Below are 17,353 nucleotides of genomic sequence, written 5' to 3'. Positions count from 1 at the left end.
AGCCTAGCTGATCCAAATCTACTGTCTAAACCTGTCACCCAATTCCTAAGCATCTGTATCCCTCTGCTCCCCACCTACTCATGCATCTTAAAAGAATCTACCTTGCCTGCCTCTACCACCTCTGCTGGCAACGTGTTCCAGGCATCCACCACCTTCTGTGTGAAGTACTTGCCACGTGTATTCCCCTTAAACTTTTCACCTGTCCCCTTGAAATCATGATCTCTCGTTACTGAATCCTTCACCCTAGGAAAAAGCTTATCTCTAGCCACCCTGTCTATACCTTTCATGATTTTGTAAAGCTCAATCAGGTCCCCCCTCAATCTCCTTTTTTCTAATGAAAACAAACCTAACTTACTCAACCTCTCTTCATAGCTAGCACCTTCCATACCAGGCAACATCCTTGTAAACCTTCTCTACACCCTCTCCAAAGCATACACATCCTATTGGTAATGTAGCGACCAGAACTGTACACAGTATTCTAAATGCGGCCAAACTAATGTCTTGTACAATTTTAACATGAGTTGCCAGCTCTTATACTCAATACCCCACCCAATGAAGGCAAGCATACCATATGCCTTCTTTATGACTCTATGACCTGTGCAGCAACCTTCAGGGTACAATGGACCTGCACTCCCAGATCTCTCGTTTCCCAAGGCTCTTCTGTTCATTGTATAATTCACTCTAGAATTAGTCTTGCCTAAATGCATCACCTCACATTTGTCTGGATTGAACCCCATTTGCCATTTTTCCACCCAACTCTCCAGTCTATCTATATCCTCCTGTATTCTTTGACAGTCCCTTATGCTTTCTGCTACTCCACCAACTTTGTGTCATCTGCAAAGTTGCTGATTATATCAACAGTACCCTCTTCCTGATCATTTATGTATATCACAAACAACAGTGGCCCCAACACTGACCCCTGTGGAAAAACACTGGTCACCTTTCTCCATTTCGAGAAACTTCCTTCAACTACTACTCTGTCTCCTGTTGTTCAACCAGTTCTTTGTCCACCTAGCTAGAACACCCTGCACTTCATATGACTTCACCTTCTCTATTTGTTTACCATGGGGAAACTTATCAAACGCCTTAAAGTCCATATATATGACTACCTCAGAACCATTCTCACCCAGTGTCCTACCTGAACAAGTCTCGATTGGTGGATGAGCCAAACTGAAATTTACTGCAGTAAGGCCATCATCACACTCCACATTTTCAGGTGAGAGAAAGTGAGTGGAGCCTAGATAAACCATTCCATAAAATGTAAGATCATTAGACTTGTATTCTAAATCACAAAGTTTCTTTGGTTTATTTCCCCTAGGCAAGTTGAAATTCTGGATAATTCAAACTAAAATTACATGCTGAGTCAGACTCTCAGATAGATTTGTCTCATTAGAATGGCTCTGGACCTTTCATTAAATAACAGGATAAAATGTAAGTCACATTAGGTGTACCAGCCCTATAATAACAGGCTGGTAATGTGAGGGGGGAGGCACTGGGAGAGAAGCTCAAAATCTTTGGATAACCTTGATATATTATTAGTAACAGGCACATCAACATCACAGTTGTTATTCAGGTGGCCAAATGAACTATCGAGGCAACCAAATAAGGATCATTTTCCTCATACATCACCATTTAACTTTCACCAGGAGGCTGCCACCATAGCAAATACATTTGCTCACACCCTTCACCCCTGATTGTCAGGACTAGCTCAATCGCCCCAGTTTTCTGCAACAATTCCAGATTTTCCAAATTCCTTCCAGCAAGGGGTCAGTTCCCACTTTTGATCCTGGTAGTGCTACTTCTCAACACCTGACAAGACTCATCCTGAGTATGTGTGAAGTTGGAGAAATGGAAGGGGAGAAAAGAGATGGGCAGATAGGACTGCAAGGCAGAAGATCTCCTTTGAGCCTGTTTGACCACTCAATATAAGATCATGGCCATCTGTCCATCTTCTCTGTTCCATTTTCCAATCTGCATTCAAAAACTCTTGACTCCCAATGGGTCAAAAAAGATAGATAATGGGTCAACAGCACCTTGTACCCAAAAATGTCTTACATCAATTTCACTTAACGTATCAGTAACTCACACCCTCTTTTGTCGCATCACATTTGAAAGCAAACAATCAATAGCATGTATTGTTTCAGCTCAGATATTTTTGCTAACTCAATTATTTTCCTTCAATACTGGGCTGTAATAAATTCATGTTTTAAATTGTTTAGTGTGTTGACAAGTCTAGATTCATATTAATACTGCAGATCAAATGGAAAAGGGAGAGAAGGTATAGCAATTATTTTCATTAATAGCTATACCTTTACACAGCACAGAAAACTGATCAGAAATACTGCCTAAAAAGGATTAAAAAGTAAAACATGTTGTGAAATATTTAAATTGGCTTGGGAATGACATGTCTCTCATACCAACACTTATCCAAAAGATAATAATAATAAAAAGTAATTTGTTCAAGGCTACAAGATACTCCTTTGGACTGAGCCTTCATTTGCTAATGTTTTCGTAATGATTCAAAATAAAGATAAAGAGACAGAAGAGTGGGGCGGGGTAAAAAAAAAAGCACCAACCTGGAAAATATTTTATTTGCAACATTGGGAGCCCTTTCACCTCAAACCTAAAAGAAACTGTCCATTTCCACAGGCAGAATATAAAAAAAGACTAGCATATTCTCACAATGGTAAGAGATTGCAGAGCTCTGGGATGCCAAATGCATAAAAAACAGGTTAGTGTGTAGGCACAGCAAGTAGATCAGAAAGTAAATATAATGTTTGTTTTGCAAAAAAAAAAAATGAATACCAAAGTAGGGAGGCTATTCTTCATTTATAAAGGGTACTTGAGAGAAAAAGATCTAGAGTACAACATTTCATCTTCCTATATACGGTAGTACGGAAATACATTGCAGGCAGTTCAGAGAAAGCATTTTAGGCCAATCCCTGGAATAAGCAGTCATCTTTTGTGGAAAGGCTAGTCAAGTTAGGCTTGTATGCACTGGAGTTTAGAAGAGGAAAACATGTCTTCATTGAAACATACAAGATTCTGAGGGGGCTCAACAAGGTGGATGTGGAATTGTGGGAAGGATGTTTCCTCTTCTGGAAAAATCTAAAAACAGGGGTCACGGTTTAAAACTTCAGGTCACTTATTGAAGGCAGAGACCAGGAGATTTTGTTCCTCAGAAGGTTTCAAGTTTTTGCAACTCTCTTCCTCAAAAGGAAGTGAGACAGTGAACTAGCCTATCATTTCCTGTTTTCTGTGTTCCTTCATTTTGGAATAAAGGAGCTACATCAACTATTTTCCAATCTAATGGAACCTTCTCCAAATCTAATGAATTCTGAAAAATTACAACCAACACATAATTATCACACTAACCACATCTATTAAGACCCTAGAATGGAAACATCAGAACCTGGGGTCTTGTTGGCCCATACTTCCAATAATTTGATAAGTACTATTTTCTTGGTGACTGTTATTTTCCTGAATTTCTCCCTCCCTTCCAGTTCTTTATTGACAGCTATTTCTGAGATGTTGGTTAAATTTTTATTGTGAAAACCAACACAAAATACCAGTTTGATTCATTTAGATTTCACTCCTGTTTGATCTTTTTGTCATTTTTCTGTATGTTCTGCCCAATCTTCTGACCTGCCACCCTATTTTGTACAATTATGTCCTTTTCCCTCAAATATAACCTTTAACCTTTTTAATGAACTATAGATATTGAGTCCTTCCCAAGGAATTGTTGGATTGAATCTATTCTGCAAATTCTGCAATATGGCCTTAATTATCTGTGGCTCTGAAACTAGCATTGATTATTGCAAAAAATCTAAGTAGTTCACTAATGTCCTTAAGGAAGGTTATCTTCCTATCTTTACCTAGTCTGGCCTACATTTACCTTGAGACCCAGAACAAGTGGTTATCTCTTAATTTTCCTTTAAAATGGCATAGTCCTTACTCCATTCAAAGGCAATTAGAGATGAGCAACAAATACTGTCTTTGGCAGTGACAGCCTGATATCATCAAAGAAAAGAAAACTATTCTTAAGACATGGATGTAGGTTTGCTCACTGAGCTGGAACGTTCATTTTCAGATGTTTCGTCACCATACTAGTGGTGTATTCTCGTGCAATCCGAGAAGCATGGCATTCCAACCAGAACTCTATCAACAAACACATTGACTTGGATCCCATCTACCGTCCACTGAGAAAAAGAACAGGACATACATCACCATAGAAAGCAACGTCACCACAGGAAATGACATCACCGACCCAAGGAAACCCAAACATATAAATAGAAAGCAGGAAATACCAGCAATGCTTCGTCCAGAGGCTCACTGAATATATTACCTAGTATGGTGACAAAAACGTCTGAAAATGAACCTTCCAGCTCAGCAAGCAAATCTACATCCAGAACCTCAAGCTGAGCTACAAATCTTCTCAATACTCGTTAATTCCTAAGACATTTTTCTGACAATTGGGACTTAACAAACGAGGTCTATATGGTTGTGTCAATAGGTCAGCAAAAAGATAGGGAAATTGCTACACAAGCCTTGATGAAGGAAAGATCCTAAGAGCCACAGGGATAACTTCAATAAAAATAACAACACAAATGGTTTTCAAATATTCAAATCCAGTACTATGAGTCAGTTGTGCTACAAATATATAAAGATTACAACTTTTTAGTCATTCCTCTTTGGTAATTTTATTTAAAACAGCACATTATGTAATGTCAGAGCAGAGTAAAGATTAAATCATTTATAACAGGAGGGAAAACCTGTTGTTTTGCAACCAATGTAGGGCTTATTATTTTATGCAATACTTACATGTAAAGACACAGAGATATACAAAGAATACCTATAGAAGCTGTAATACCAAAACAAAATATTTGACATAACTGGGTGGCTTTACTGTTTACTCTCTATTCAACAAAACAGTCCCAATCTCAGGTACGATGCCAGTTACCTTAACCACTCTTTCCATTATTCAACCTAACCTTCAATGTTTACTTGGATTCTACCTCCATGACTAATCCTGGAAGTAAATTCTATATTCTTGACTCACTGTATAAAGATATCGTAAATCTTTCATTACGTCTTGCATTAATGGCTGTTAAATGACCAAGTCTGCTTTTATATAAGCTTATCTCAGCCTTTCATGGCTTTAAACACTTTTATCATATTTTAACATAATTTCCGATAGTCTTGTGAGGAAAGGTCCTAAGTTTATTTTACATTTGTGTTATCTCGAACCAGGTGGCAACCCTAACGTATGCTATCGCATCACCTCAATTATAACTCAAAGACAACATGACATGTTTAGCAAATGACAAGCAGAATGATTCCTCAGAACATAATATGTTTAATGTGAACTACTGATGTTATTACTTCTGCTTTTGTCTTCAGTAATATGTAAATAATGTTCAATCCTGAGTCAATGAATGATCAAACAAGTCAAATTGAGCAACATAAAAAGGCTGCAAACAGGAAGGTTATTTTTGTAAGCATTACAATTTCTTTCACTACTTGAAATATGCTCACCCTTTCATCCATTGGGACCTTTGAAGTGTCATCTTGGCTGTCCTCGAGCACTGGAACCCTGGCCATTGATAGTCCATTGAGGGCCGCCCACTTCAGTGGCCCTATCTTTTGGGCTTCTGCTGCTGCTGCTAGTTTCTGCTTTTCTAAATTCTTTGGATGGGGAAGAAGAAATGCTAATGTCATTGGCACTGATATTCGAAAGTAAAAATAATACCAAATTTTTTATCTTTCAACAATTGGCTTAACAAAGATATTGAACCCAGGTGACCATTACAAATAACATTCTTTTGACTCCAAAAATATCCATAAAATACTGTTCTGTTTATCAAATGTTAAGCTTTACAGAATTAAGCACCATTTTTCACTTTTTATCAGCAAATGAATATAACCAGACTAGGAATGAAAAATGTTTAGGAATGGCATAGTGATTTCATTTAGCTGAATTAAAACAATTAATTGAACTCAATGATTTATGGGAGCATTGAACTGACTTTGGATTTTAAAAAAATGGAGATAAGGCAAAGAGCTTTTAAAACAGATTGTGCTTAAACCCAAGAACACAATTTCCCTTGTTCAAGAAGTGGATCTGATTTTAATATTTTAAGTATTAACTTTATAAAGAAAAGTAAACTTTAAGAAAATTATAATATGATTGTTGTATTTTTTTCTGCAGGAACAACACACTAAAATCTCTATTAATACAGATAATTATCTCTCCATATAACAAAAGATATTTTATAATTTTTGGCTATACAATATGGATATGGAACAAGGTATCTCTAACCCTTTGATAAATTCTAAACCAGCATTTTTCCAGTTGCATAAATATGCATCCATGATATTAGAAATAAAGAGAATTACCCTCAACATGATTTCCCTTTCCACAATGCTGTCTTCAGTAGAAAACAGTTCCGATACAGGCCTTTCTTTGACTGGCTCCTTTTTGACACGCTCTTTCACACTGGTGAGATCAGGCTCAGAAATGGATGGCCCAAGTGAAGACCCATTAAGTGTCATCTGTTCATTTCGTGAGAATGTATCCAGTTCAGGACCTGGCAGTTTGTTCCTGATAGCAAACTCTGACATTTTAGCTTGTTCCTGTCTTAAGGCACCATTGCTTATACTTTTTTTGTTGCCTGGGTATTCAGGAGGGGGTTTGTTTGGTATTTTTGCCAATGCTGCCTGCAGCTGGGCTCGATAGTCTATATTGTGATTAAATGTTGGTATTTGGACATCATAGTCAGGGGTCTCCTCTTCATCTTCACTTTCACTGCTGTGAATTAGCATTGTGGCATCCGACAGTGTCTTCTTGTGATGATATGAAGGTTGCTGTTGAACCTCTTGAACCTGGTCGTCTTGACGGCGTTGGTCACGCATGGTGTTCCTACGTTGAGGGACTGAAGCACTTAAAGTTTTCAGTGCCATGGCCTCCATACCTCGTACCATACTACTGATTACCTCTAGGCTGTGACGTTTGTTAACAGCTGCATGATGTTTGGCTGTTGTGAGGGGTTCACTGACCTCCTGCAAGGACTGGTGTACGACAGGTGAACTGTCCTCTTGAAATGTTTTCACAAAGAGCTGGACCCGCCGACTGACTAAATCAGGGCTACTGCCACTAACGTACTTATGGCGGTGACTGGCAAGGTCTGGTGTACTAGTGGCAGGCCGAGGACGTGGATATGGAGGGGGTGGTCTACAAAAATGGTTTCTCAACATGTGGGTAGTACTGTAATTCTGAGTACCTTGTAATTGCATATTGGCAAGCTCTGGTGTGCTTACTGTGTGTGAGATTGCACTATTTGCTGTCCGGGTAGATGCTGGATGGCTGGCATTTTGTTGAGCAGAAGTGGCTACAGGTTTACTGTAACTGTGCTTTGACCCATATCGAGAGGGATATTGCGATCGCTCCCTAATCTCCGGTTGACTGTAAACCATAGGTTCTGGCTGATTGTATGCATGAGTATTTCCAATATTAAGGTTTCTCAATGACTGACTTTGACAATCCATATGAATGATGCCTCGTTTCATTTGCCTCATTACAGTCTCGTAGTCAGGCGTAGGCCTATATGAGGGGACAATGATAGCACTGTGCCTGTGGCTGGGGATGTAATCTGCACGCATGATGTCACTTCCAGGAATGCTGAGATTAGAAGACACTGGTGATGCCTGGATGAAGTTTTGTGAATGATTCAATGAGTTCATGCTAGAAGCACTATATACACTGCCATTTGGCACAGTTCCATTCATGTAATTATATTCCACTGGACATCTGTCCAAACTAGACTGAGATCTGCAGTAGAATCTTTCCTCATTGCCATGGTAAATGCTATCTAAAATAAAGCATGAACAATTAAAAATTGTGATTAAATGACTGCAGTTTAAAGCTTTACTATATGCAAGATCACAGAGATGATACCTCAATCTACAATAAAATCACTGCCTTTATATACACAATCTGTGTTACATCTTTCAGGGGGCGATATGCTTCAGTTATACGGGGTATAACTGAGACCACACCTGGAATAGTGTGTACAGTACTGGTCTCCCTATTTAATCTAAAATGTAAACATGTAGGAGGCATTTCAAGGAAGTCTCCCAGACTAATACCTGGACTCATTAAGTCTTCTTATGAGGGAAAGTTGGACAAGCTTGGCTCATATCCATTAGACTTTGGAAGATTAAGGATTAAAACATCAAAAGTGAGAGGTTTTGATTGCTGTGGAGAGGATATCGCCTCTTGTGGGAGAATCACTGTAATAAAAATTAAGGGTTGTCCAGCTAAGACAGAGATAAGGAGAATTATTTCTCTCAAAGTGGTTAGTGTCTTTGGCACTCTCTTCATCAAAAGATGGCAGAGGCAGAAGATTTGAATATTTTAAGACAGAGGCAGACAGACTCATGATAAGCAAAGAGGTAAAAGGTTAACAGGGGAGGAAGGAATGGAGAGTTGAGGTTAAAGTCAAATAATGATCTTACTGAATGGTGGGGTAGGCTTGAAGAGCTGAGTGAAGATTAGAGTGGTGCTGGAAAAGCACAGCAGGTCAGGCAGCATCCGAACAGCAGGAAAATCGACATTTCGGGCAGGGGCCCTTCATCAGGAATGAGCCCTCATTCCTGATGAAGGGCTCCTGCCCGAAATGTTGATTTTCTTGCTCCTCGGATGCTGAGTGACCTGCTGTGCTTTTCCAGCACCACTCTAATCTTGACTCTGATCTCCAGTATCTGCAAGTCCTCACTTTCGCCTGAGTGGCCTATTCCAGATCCTATTTCCTATGTTTGTGTGTAATAAGACATGCTTACATCTACTGCAAGTGAGTTACAGGAAAAATTCTTGATATGTCAATGGTATGAATAAGGCATCTTCTCATGATAATTGATTCTAAATGCGTTTGCCAATGTATTCACACAGCTTACAGCACACATTAAAAATACATAAAACTGAAGTGAATAAAACTAAATACATACTCAATTCAAATAAGTTTTTCACCAGCAGAAACTGATGTAATGAACAAGAGACCAGTTTTTCCCATTCATCCAATTAAATCCAGTTACATGTTCTTTCCTTTTCCAACTTTTCTCCACCCATTTTCTGAATTATTGCATAGTTATTATGGGTCAAAATGATGAACATCCCTGAGTTATTTTGATAGCCATTCAATTGCAGGGCTTCAAAAAAAAAGGACTGCGGATGCTGGAAATCAGAAACAAAATAGAAACTGGGCAAAAAACTCAGCAGGTCTGGCAGCATCTACAAAGGAAGCAGAATTAATATTTTGGATCCAGTGACCCTTCTTTAGGGCAGTAAAAGCTTCACTTAAGCCACAACATTGTCATTCAGCACTGTTACAACAGTAATACCACCTCGAGAAATAAAATAAGATATACTAGATACACCAGAAACTAAAATAAATACCTTGTGAGGTGTTTGTTTCAGTATAATGCTCTCCGTACTGTACATGCATTGGTGACATTATAAATGGCTGTTGCCTTGGCTAAAATCAAGCAATAAGAATTATATGAAAATTAGAAGCAGCACTATTTGCACTTAAGTACATTCGTATAGCTATTAATTTTGTACTGTAATATCTCTCAGAAACGGATATGAAAACTGACAGTATTTAACATCTAACACTTTTTTTGAAAATTAAATCCATTATATTGTCATAATATCAGAGGTGATCTCTCTCTTTGCCCTAATAACATGAATGTTTGAATTAGGTTGACAGGTTCATTGTGGTTCAATAAATTATGAGCTGGACGGGTTTCTTTATCCATTGGAAACATTAAACAACTTCTCTGCTGAAACAGGACATAGATTGAATCAGAAAATGAGAAAAGCTAGAATATTATTTCTTGCAAGATAACATATTCTTGGAACCTTCATTGTAGGCAGATGTATTATTTTAATTGCAAGAGAGTGAATTTCCCTTCCATTTCTTTTATTCCATTACCATAACTTTGCAAAAACCCCACAGAAGTGCCATCAATGCAAGGGCTGCAACTATAAATGAGTATGACCATCACTAGCTCAGATTAATTGGTGACTGGACACCAGTGAACCTTATCAGAGTCCCCACATCCTGAGGAGAAATTTGGACAGGTGCTGATATGTATAATTTTTAATGCAAAATACTAAGCTGGCGAGGATCATGAATTAACAAAAGTGCTCGGTTGAAAATTGAATCACACGTTTGTTCTCTGATTATTATGAGAAGAGGTGCTTAAAAGTTAAAGATGCGACTTTAAATGTTATCCAGTCTTACATCATTGGTAGAAATTTCCAGTAATACATAAATCAATACAAATTTTGAAATCTGAATTTATTTATACAAATAACCTCTAGAAAATCATGACTCAAGGATGGAAGATGCAAGAATTAATTTTGTTAATGGTCTTCATTGAATTGCTCTAATGATTCATTTGGTAAATTAATGCATTGAGTTAAACAAATCGAGACCTCCCAAATTAGCAATCCCAGTGCCACGCCTACTACTCATACATATTGAAGCTATTGGCAAGACCACAGGAAATCACAATTGAGCTTCAGAAAGCATTACAGCTGGCTGGCCCAGACTCACGAGGTGGAGCAGATAATAGGACATAAGAATGAGATGGAAGGATTTCTACTGAAATGAAGCAAGCACAGGATCTTTAATTTAACATGGAGCCAGGTGAAACGGGAGCCGGTTGTGAAATAATGCGCTTTCCAGAGACAGGCACTGAGAATACCGACCACCGATTAGCCACATTCTGTGGCTAAACACCAATTTGTTTTGCAAAGAGGAGCCTCAACCAGCTTTAGGCCTCCCTGCACCCACTCCTCTGAATTGAAGGTGCTCAGAATCTGTTCCAGGCATAAGCCACGGACTCCAATACAGTTCGGGTCAGTGGCACACTTTCACTGCGAAATGGGTATCTGCTAGTCCCCACTTTGGTGCTAGTTTTGGGCCAGTAAAACAGGCTTTTATCTGTGCCATCTTAATTGACCTCAGTGGAGATAGTAGTGTAGGTGACCACAGTACCCCTGAGTGAGGAAGGGTAAAAACAGCTATTGCCCTGATCCTGATTTTCTATTCAATTAACTGGACAGTTAACGAAAGTTGTCCTAAACAAGTTCGTATCATTTCAACTCTATCCCTTCTAGCATTTTTAGTAAATAGATCATATCTTAACAAAACATAATAAAGATATTCATCACATTATTACATCAATTTTATAAAAAATTTTACTTCTAATTAACACAAAAATCATGGGTGGGACCTTTCCTAGAATATTTTCCAGTGAATTAAATCCAGGAGACAAGCTAACTGCAAAATAAAGCAATTTGAGAGACAGTATATTAGTGTAGCAAAAGGAAAACAAAAATGATATTTTCTAACTGTTTATGTTTAGAAAAAAAGTGAAAGCAAACAAATCAATCCAACTTGATGACTTCTGAGCTCCCGATGCTTTAAACATGTGAATTATCTATAGGATTGTACTCACAGGAAACACTTTACAAAATAAGATACAAATGAGAAGGTTAAAACAAAGTTAGTAATATAAATAAGCCACTGTTTAATTAATCATTGCTATCCAATGCCACGTATATTACTGGTGATAGTAAGCATACCAAAGATGATCTGCTCCATGTGGGTCGTCTCCTGATTGGTGTCGGAGAACATGACTGTGTTTGTCTGTGAGAAAATACCACAAAGTGTTAACAGTCCAAGAACGGAACTTGAATAATCCTCCTCCTTGAGGGACTTATTGCTCTGTTACAAACACATGCTTCATAGATTGCAAATCTCCAGGGAAAGAAAGCCATTCTTCACACATATATCCTCGATGCTCAAAATGCAAAAGGTAGCTTCAATAAATAAGTAAATTTCTTAAAAAGATTCATTGAAAGGATGCAGGCAGTACACTTAATACCCATCCCTGTTTGCATAACTGAGTGCTTGTTAAGTTATTTCAGAGAACAGTTAAGAGTCCATCACATCGCTATATATCTGGAATTGCAAATATATCAGCTGGTGTAAGGACAATGGTGTATATTCCCAAAAGGATATTAATGAACTAGATGTGTTTTTTATGACATTTGAGTAGTTTCATAACTACCAATACTGAAACTAGTTTTTTGCTTCCAGGTTTATTTAATTAATTGGATTCAAATTTTCCAGCTGCCTTAGTAAGGTTTGAACTCATAGTTCCGGATCATTAAACCAGGGACCTGGGATAGTAGAACAGTAACATGACCACTATGCTGTCATACTCTTGTAATAAAGTATTCTAAGTATTAACCTTTAGAGATCATGCTCCAATGGTCTTTCTCAATCAGTTCATGCAGAGAAACCTTCGTACTAATGAAAAACACAACTTTTCTTTAAATCAACAAAACAAACACCAGGGACAAATAAGCTATTTTCCCATTGCTTCGATGCCGTGTAGCTTTTCACTGTGGCAAACCACAACAGGAAGTTACTTTTACTAGGTCATGGCAAATGTTATAACACAAAATCACACACCTTTTAAAACATTAATACCTGAAATATATCTGGTTGAGTTCAAAGGCACATTATTCTAGTAAGCTGCATCAATAATCTAGATTTTTAATTTCAAGAATTCTACAAAAATGGTTAGAATCAAATCTTTAAATGACACAAACATTCTTGGAAGTACCACTGGGTAATTGCGGCTAACCTTGCGCCAAAACCAAGACATTGACCATTATCACTTAGTGATAATGCAAGAATGCAAAAAAATTAATGTGTAGAGCTAGATCGCAGGCATATGTAGTACTATAAAGATGCCTAAGTTCTCACATTTACATCCATATTAAGCAGGACCTATTAAATTTCCTCTGCTTTAGTGCTATAAAGGGCTGTGAAGCTGATTAAATCTGAAGTTTTACTTTTAATCAAAACTGCCTTGCAAATAACAGGAAGATTCCGGTCAAACACCTGACTTACTTCCCACTAAGATTCAAAACTACTTTTGTTTAAGACTCTTTGAGATTTAGTTGAGGGCTCTTTTTTGATTCTTGGGGGCTACTTAGAGTCATAGCATCACATAACACAGAAACAAACCCAACGTTTCTGTTCACAGTCTCATCTTTTTCATTCTGATTAACTCCTTCATCAGATGGTGCATAACCAATGTTCCCTCTTAGTTGCATGGAGATCACTGCATCATTGCTGTTTGCAGCATTGATTTCTGGTTCCAGAAGTTGCTGCTACGCTTGCACCTCAGAGGGCCATGCAGAAGAAACAGAAATTATTGGGAATGCTGGCAGTCATGTAATGGCATCAGGAGCTGAATGGCCCTGATGGAACCCAAACTGTGTGTCACTGAGCAGGTTATTACTGAACAGGTGCTGTTGATAGCATGGATGATGACTTTACTGATGATTGAGAGCAGACTGATGGGGTGGTAATTGGTCAAGTTGGATTTATCCTGCTTTTTGTGTACTGGATATATCTGGGCAATTTTCCACAATGTTGGGTAGATGCCAGTATTGTAACTGTACTGAATGACCTTGACTAGGGGAGTGGCAATTCTATCTTTTGAAAGCCAAGACAGCATAAACACCAAAGATTTCATACATACAAACATTACTAAGTTTGGAATCTAGAAATTTTTAAAAACATTTTTGAGAAATAACTCCACCATTCTGTATTGAAAATGGGATCATGGAAACATCTGAATGATACAGGTGACGAATGATTCGAATTTGACCGACTGTAGTCTGGGTCTGGACATTCCAATTAAAATTGCCCAACTAATTAAGTTCTGAATGAATTGCAATCATTTTCTTAGATAATGTATCAAATACTCTTACAACCACATTATAATCAGCCCCCCCCCTCCAAGCTATCAAGGTATACACACGTCTCCTCCAAATCACAGCCCCTACTCATCAGCTGATGGATTCACTTAAATCTCTTTAATCCCTTTTGCAGTTCAAAAGTAATCGATATAATGTTGGACACTGCCACATTTTTATTCACTTAAGGAAATGCTCTGCATAATCATTCGTTGATCTTTACGAGGTGTTACAGAATACCTAGACATCCTCCCTGTACATGCTCTTTTGAAAAAAATTTCCAAATTGTATCTTTCTTTCTTTGCTAATAGCACTAGGTTAACTGCCCCATTTATTGCTGAGGCTGAGCACCAATCTGAGAGAGCCTGAACCCAATCAGCACTCATTGGTACAACGAAGACTGAGACTTCATTCATCTTGGTTTCATTTTCTGATTCTTATCCTCTGCCTTCTGAAGGATATCCATCGATTGGTAGCGATGCAGCCAAAGTCTGCTCTAGATCCTCGAATTATAGAATTTCTGTCACCTACCATGTCTCTTGTCCAATTAAACGTCCTGAGGCTCAATAAGAGCAATGGAGGGGGAATCTATGACTGGAGCAGCATGAGAGGCAGAATCTGTGATTGGACAAGGTCCTCCTCCCAGATTCTGTTGTTCTCACATAAGCAGACTACCCTTTTCTCTGTGATTGCCCTTGTAATTGCTTTCTCCTCAGTGTTTTAGGGATGAATGTGCCCACTGCACACATGGATTTAGAGGGTTCCATCTATCTGATTTTACGTTTCATTTCATTGGCTTTTAGACTCTGTTTATATTCATAATATATAATACATAGATTAATGCAAGAAATTATAAACCTCAGAAAAAACATGCTATTAGTGGTGTTAGCCCTGAAAACAAGGTACAGATAAATTAAAGGGAGGTTAGGAACATGGCAGGAATGCTTACATGTAGGTAGAGAGAGTGGGAAATTTCTTCTTATCATCATATTGAATGTTAGAACCAGAACTGAAAGCAAGAATACTTTCTGATTAAAAGTGCTGTTATTTGGATTCTTTCTCAGCAACCATGAATCATTAAAGATACAAGTGTGAAACTGGATACAAGAACAATGAATCAAGAGATGTCCAGTTCAGAAACATGCAAATGCATGAAGCCCAGCTTGGGATAGATGGCTCAAACATAAATCCTATGCTAGTCAGAATTCCAAATGGGCTAAGAAATGAAAGTGATTGCCTTAAAGAATTAAATTCAAAGGTAACTACCACTATTTGTTATAACGATCGAGATGATGTGTTCAGTGGTTTCCTCTCTTTCCCTTAGCCCTGCTGCCTAAACCTGAAACTCTCATCCATATTTAGTTTCTGTTTCATCTCCTCCCATGCCATCTCTAAGGTGATTCTGTCTGTGACAACAGCCTTTTATTTCCTTCACAATGAACTGATCATTCAACTTCGCTTCCAGTTCTAGTATTGGCCAAATATTGTAAATAGCTTCGTCTCTCCAAGGACTGTCCCATTCTTCTCCATGAATGCCATAAACACCTGTAAGTAAAAAAAAACCTATACTTATCCCTTTGCTTTGCTATCTAAATGTTCACCCCATATTCCTGTTCCTCTCTAAACTCCTGCAAGTTCTGATACCTCTGAACATCATTCTTATCACTCAACGTTTTGTTTGAATTGCTCTGTCACTACCCCACATCACTGAAATGACTAAAAAAAGCCTTGAACCACATTCTCTGTGACTATGACATTTAACAAATGTGAGTCAGGGTTCCCTGGATCCTAGCAGCTTAAACAAGGTGGGAATTTCCAAATCCAGCCAGCAAATGCTTTACTGACACTTCTTATAGGCCAAGGGCAGCAGGAACACTTCCCCTGAGCCATCCTCCCAGCCCAAGTTCAACAAGTGTAATCTACTCCCCACCCCATCTATCGTACATTGATCTGACATTTAAACTTCACCCACTGCAAATATCCTCTGCCCTTCCTGCTCCCTAGCTATCGCATTTTACCCGAAGCCTTCCACCCCGACAGTTAGCCAGTCTTCCAACTTGGTCAGCTGTCAGGTAGAAAACAAAGAGAAAAATCAATAAAATGGAAATATAGTCACTTCAGTAGATTGTCTACATTTCCTAGCAGATAAAAGTTTCCTTCATGTTAATGTCAGAGTATTTACTCCAAAGTTCTCACTGAAATTTTCCCCTATCCTCTGTGCTGTGCAGAGATGCAAGAAATTTATCAAACTATGCTGGGTTTCTGACCTGGCAAAATCTATGGAGAAATCTCCACCATGTTGCTTTCAAATTGTCTCTTGATAGTCTGCACCCTGGGGCATGCTTTTCAGCTGGCACTTTTAAATCAGGATGTCCAAACTTTCAACATTACTTCTCAGAGAAGCAGCAATCATGTACAAGATATCCAGAGCTTGCAAAATCTATTGACATTTCTTCTTTATCTGAGAGTTAAATGGCGAACAAGCATTCTTCCAAGGCCTGAGCTAAATGCAATTTCTAGAAGAGACAGCAGATTCAGTTCTGCTCAGCTCTGTACTCAGCCAAGTTCCAGAAAGTCATGCTGCAGCTACTTTTCTGAAAACTATGTCAAAAACAATAGTTAGAACTACAGAATGAACAAAGTGAACTGTGATCTGCTTTAATCACTTCACAATTAAATTAGTTCTGATGCTATGACTCCAAATCAACAATAGCCATTAATGTGTCATTTTGTAATGGTTAAGTCAATCCTGATTTAATTCTAATTAAATTCCCAATTCAAGGTAAATTTCTGATTTATCTCAATTTCAATAATAGCTTAAAATATGTTACATCGCTTATTTGAGGTTGTTAAAAATGGTTTCATGAATCTGATTACTTTCAGTCTACATCGTGCAAACAAAATCAGCCCTAGATATTCAATTCACCAGGACACTAGTCTGTTTAGGTGAAGCCTGTTCCAGTGGAATAGCTCTCCTTCTACACCCATATTAGTACCAGTGTTGCATGAACTGAAGCCCATTCTTCCCACACTATCTTTGAGACACACATTTAACTCCTTTTAAATTTATTGTGCCAATTTGCCTGTGGCTCCAGTAGTAAGCCTGAAATTATGACCTTAGAGGTTCTGCTTTTCAGTTTAGTCACTAACTGGTAAAAAAAAATGTCAGCAGAACTTCCCTTCCAGTCCTATCAAAGTCATGAGCACCATTGTGGATGATGCCAACTGGATAGTCTCTCTCCCACTCCAAATTCCATTCCAGACTGGAGTAGATATCCTTAACCCTGGCAGGCGACATATAGAATCATAGAATCCCTACAGTGGGGAAACAATATCCTTCAGGACTCTCTCTCAGCTGCAGAGAACAGTACTAACTTTCTAACTGAACTGTCCCCTACCACTACTCTGTTCCTAGTTCATCCTGCCACCTGAGTGGCTTCATGCACCACTGTGCCACGGTCAATTTGCTCTTCCTCCCTGCAATCAAGACACATCCACACAGCTTGAAAG

General features: G+C 38.4%; 1 protein-coding gene across 10 annotated transcripts in view; it reads right to left on the bottom strand.

Annotated features, from left to right (window-relative positions):
* The window catches only part of LOC122552829 (tyrosine-protein phosphatase non-receptor type 14-like), a 255,939-nt gene that overhangs the window by 20,577 nt on the left and 218,009 nt on the right, over positions 1–17,353 (bottom strand). For 9 of the 10 annotated variants that reach the window (XM_043695826.1, XM_043695822.1, XM_043695825.1 and 6 more), the window contains 5 exons: positions 14,793–14,852; positions 11,651–11,714; positions 9,452–9,530; positions 6,397–7,868; positions 5,536–5,685 (listed from right to left, as the gene is read on the bottom strand). In XM_043695826.1, coding sequence (XP_043551761.1) covers positions 5,536–5,685; positions 6,397–7,868; positions 9,452–9,530; positions 11,651–11,714; positions 14,793–14,852 — 1,825 coding nt within the window. The remainder of the gene's footprint in view (positions 1–5,535; positions 5,686–6,396; positions 7,869–9,451; positions 9,531–11,650; positions 11,715–14,792; positions 14,853–17,353) is intronic. The other variant, XM_043695830.1, reaches the window with a different exon arrangement.

This window comes from Chiloscyllium plagiosum, chromosome 9 (genome assembly GCF_004010195.1).
Source record: "Chiloscyllium plagiosum isolate BGI_BamShark_2017 chromosome 9, ASM401019v2, whole genome shotgun sequence".
Taxonomy (NCBI): domain Eukaryota; kingdom Metazoa; phylum Chordata; class Chondrichthyes; order Orectolobiformes; family Hemiscylliidae; genus Chiloscyllium; species Chiloscyllium plagiosum.
This window is presented reverse-complemented; position numbering and strand designations above follow the sequence as displayed.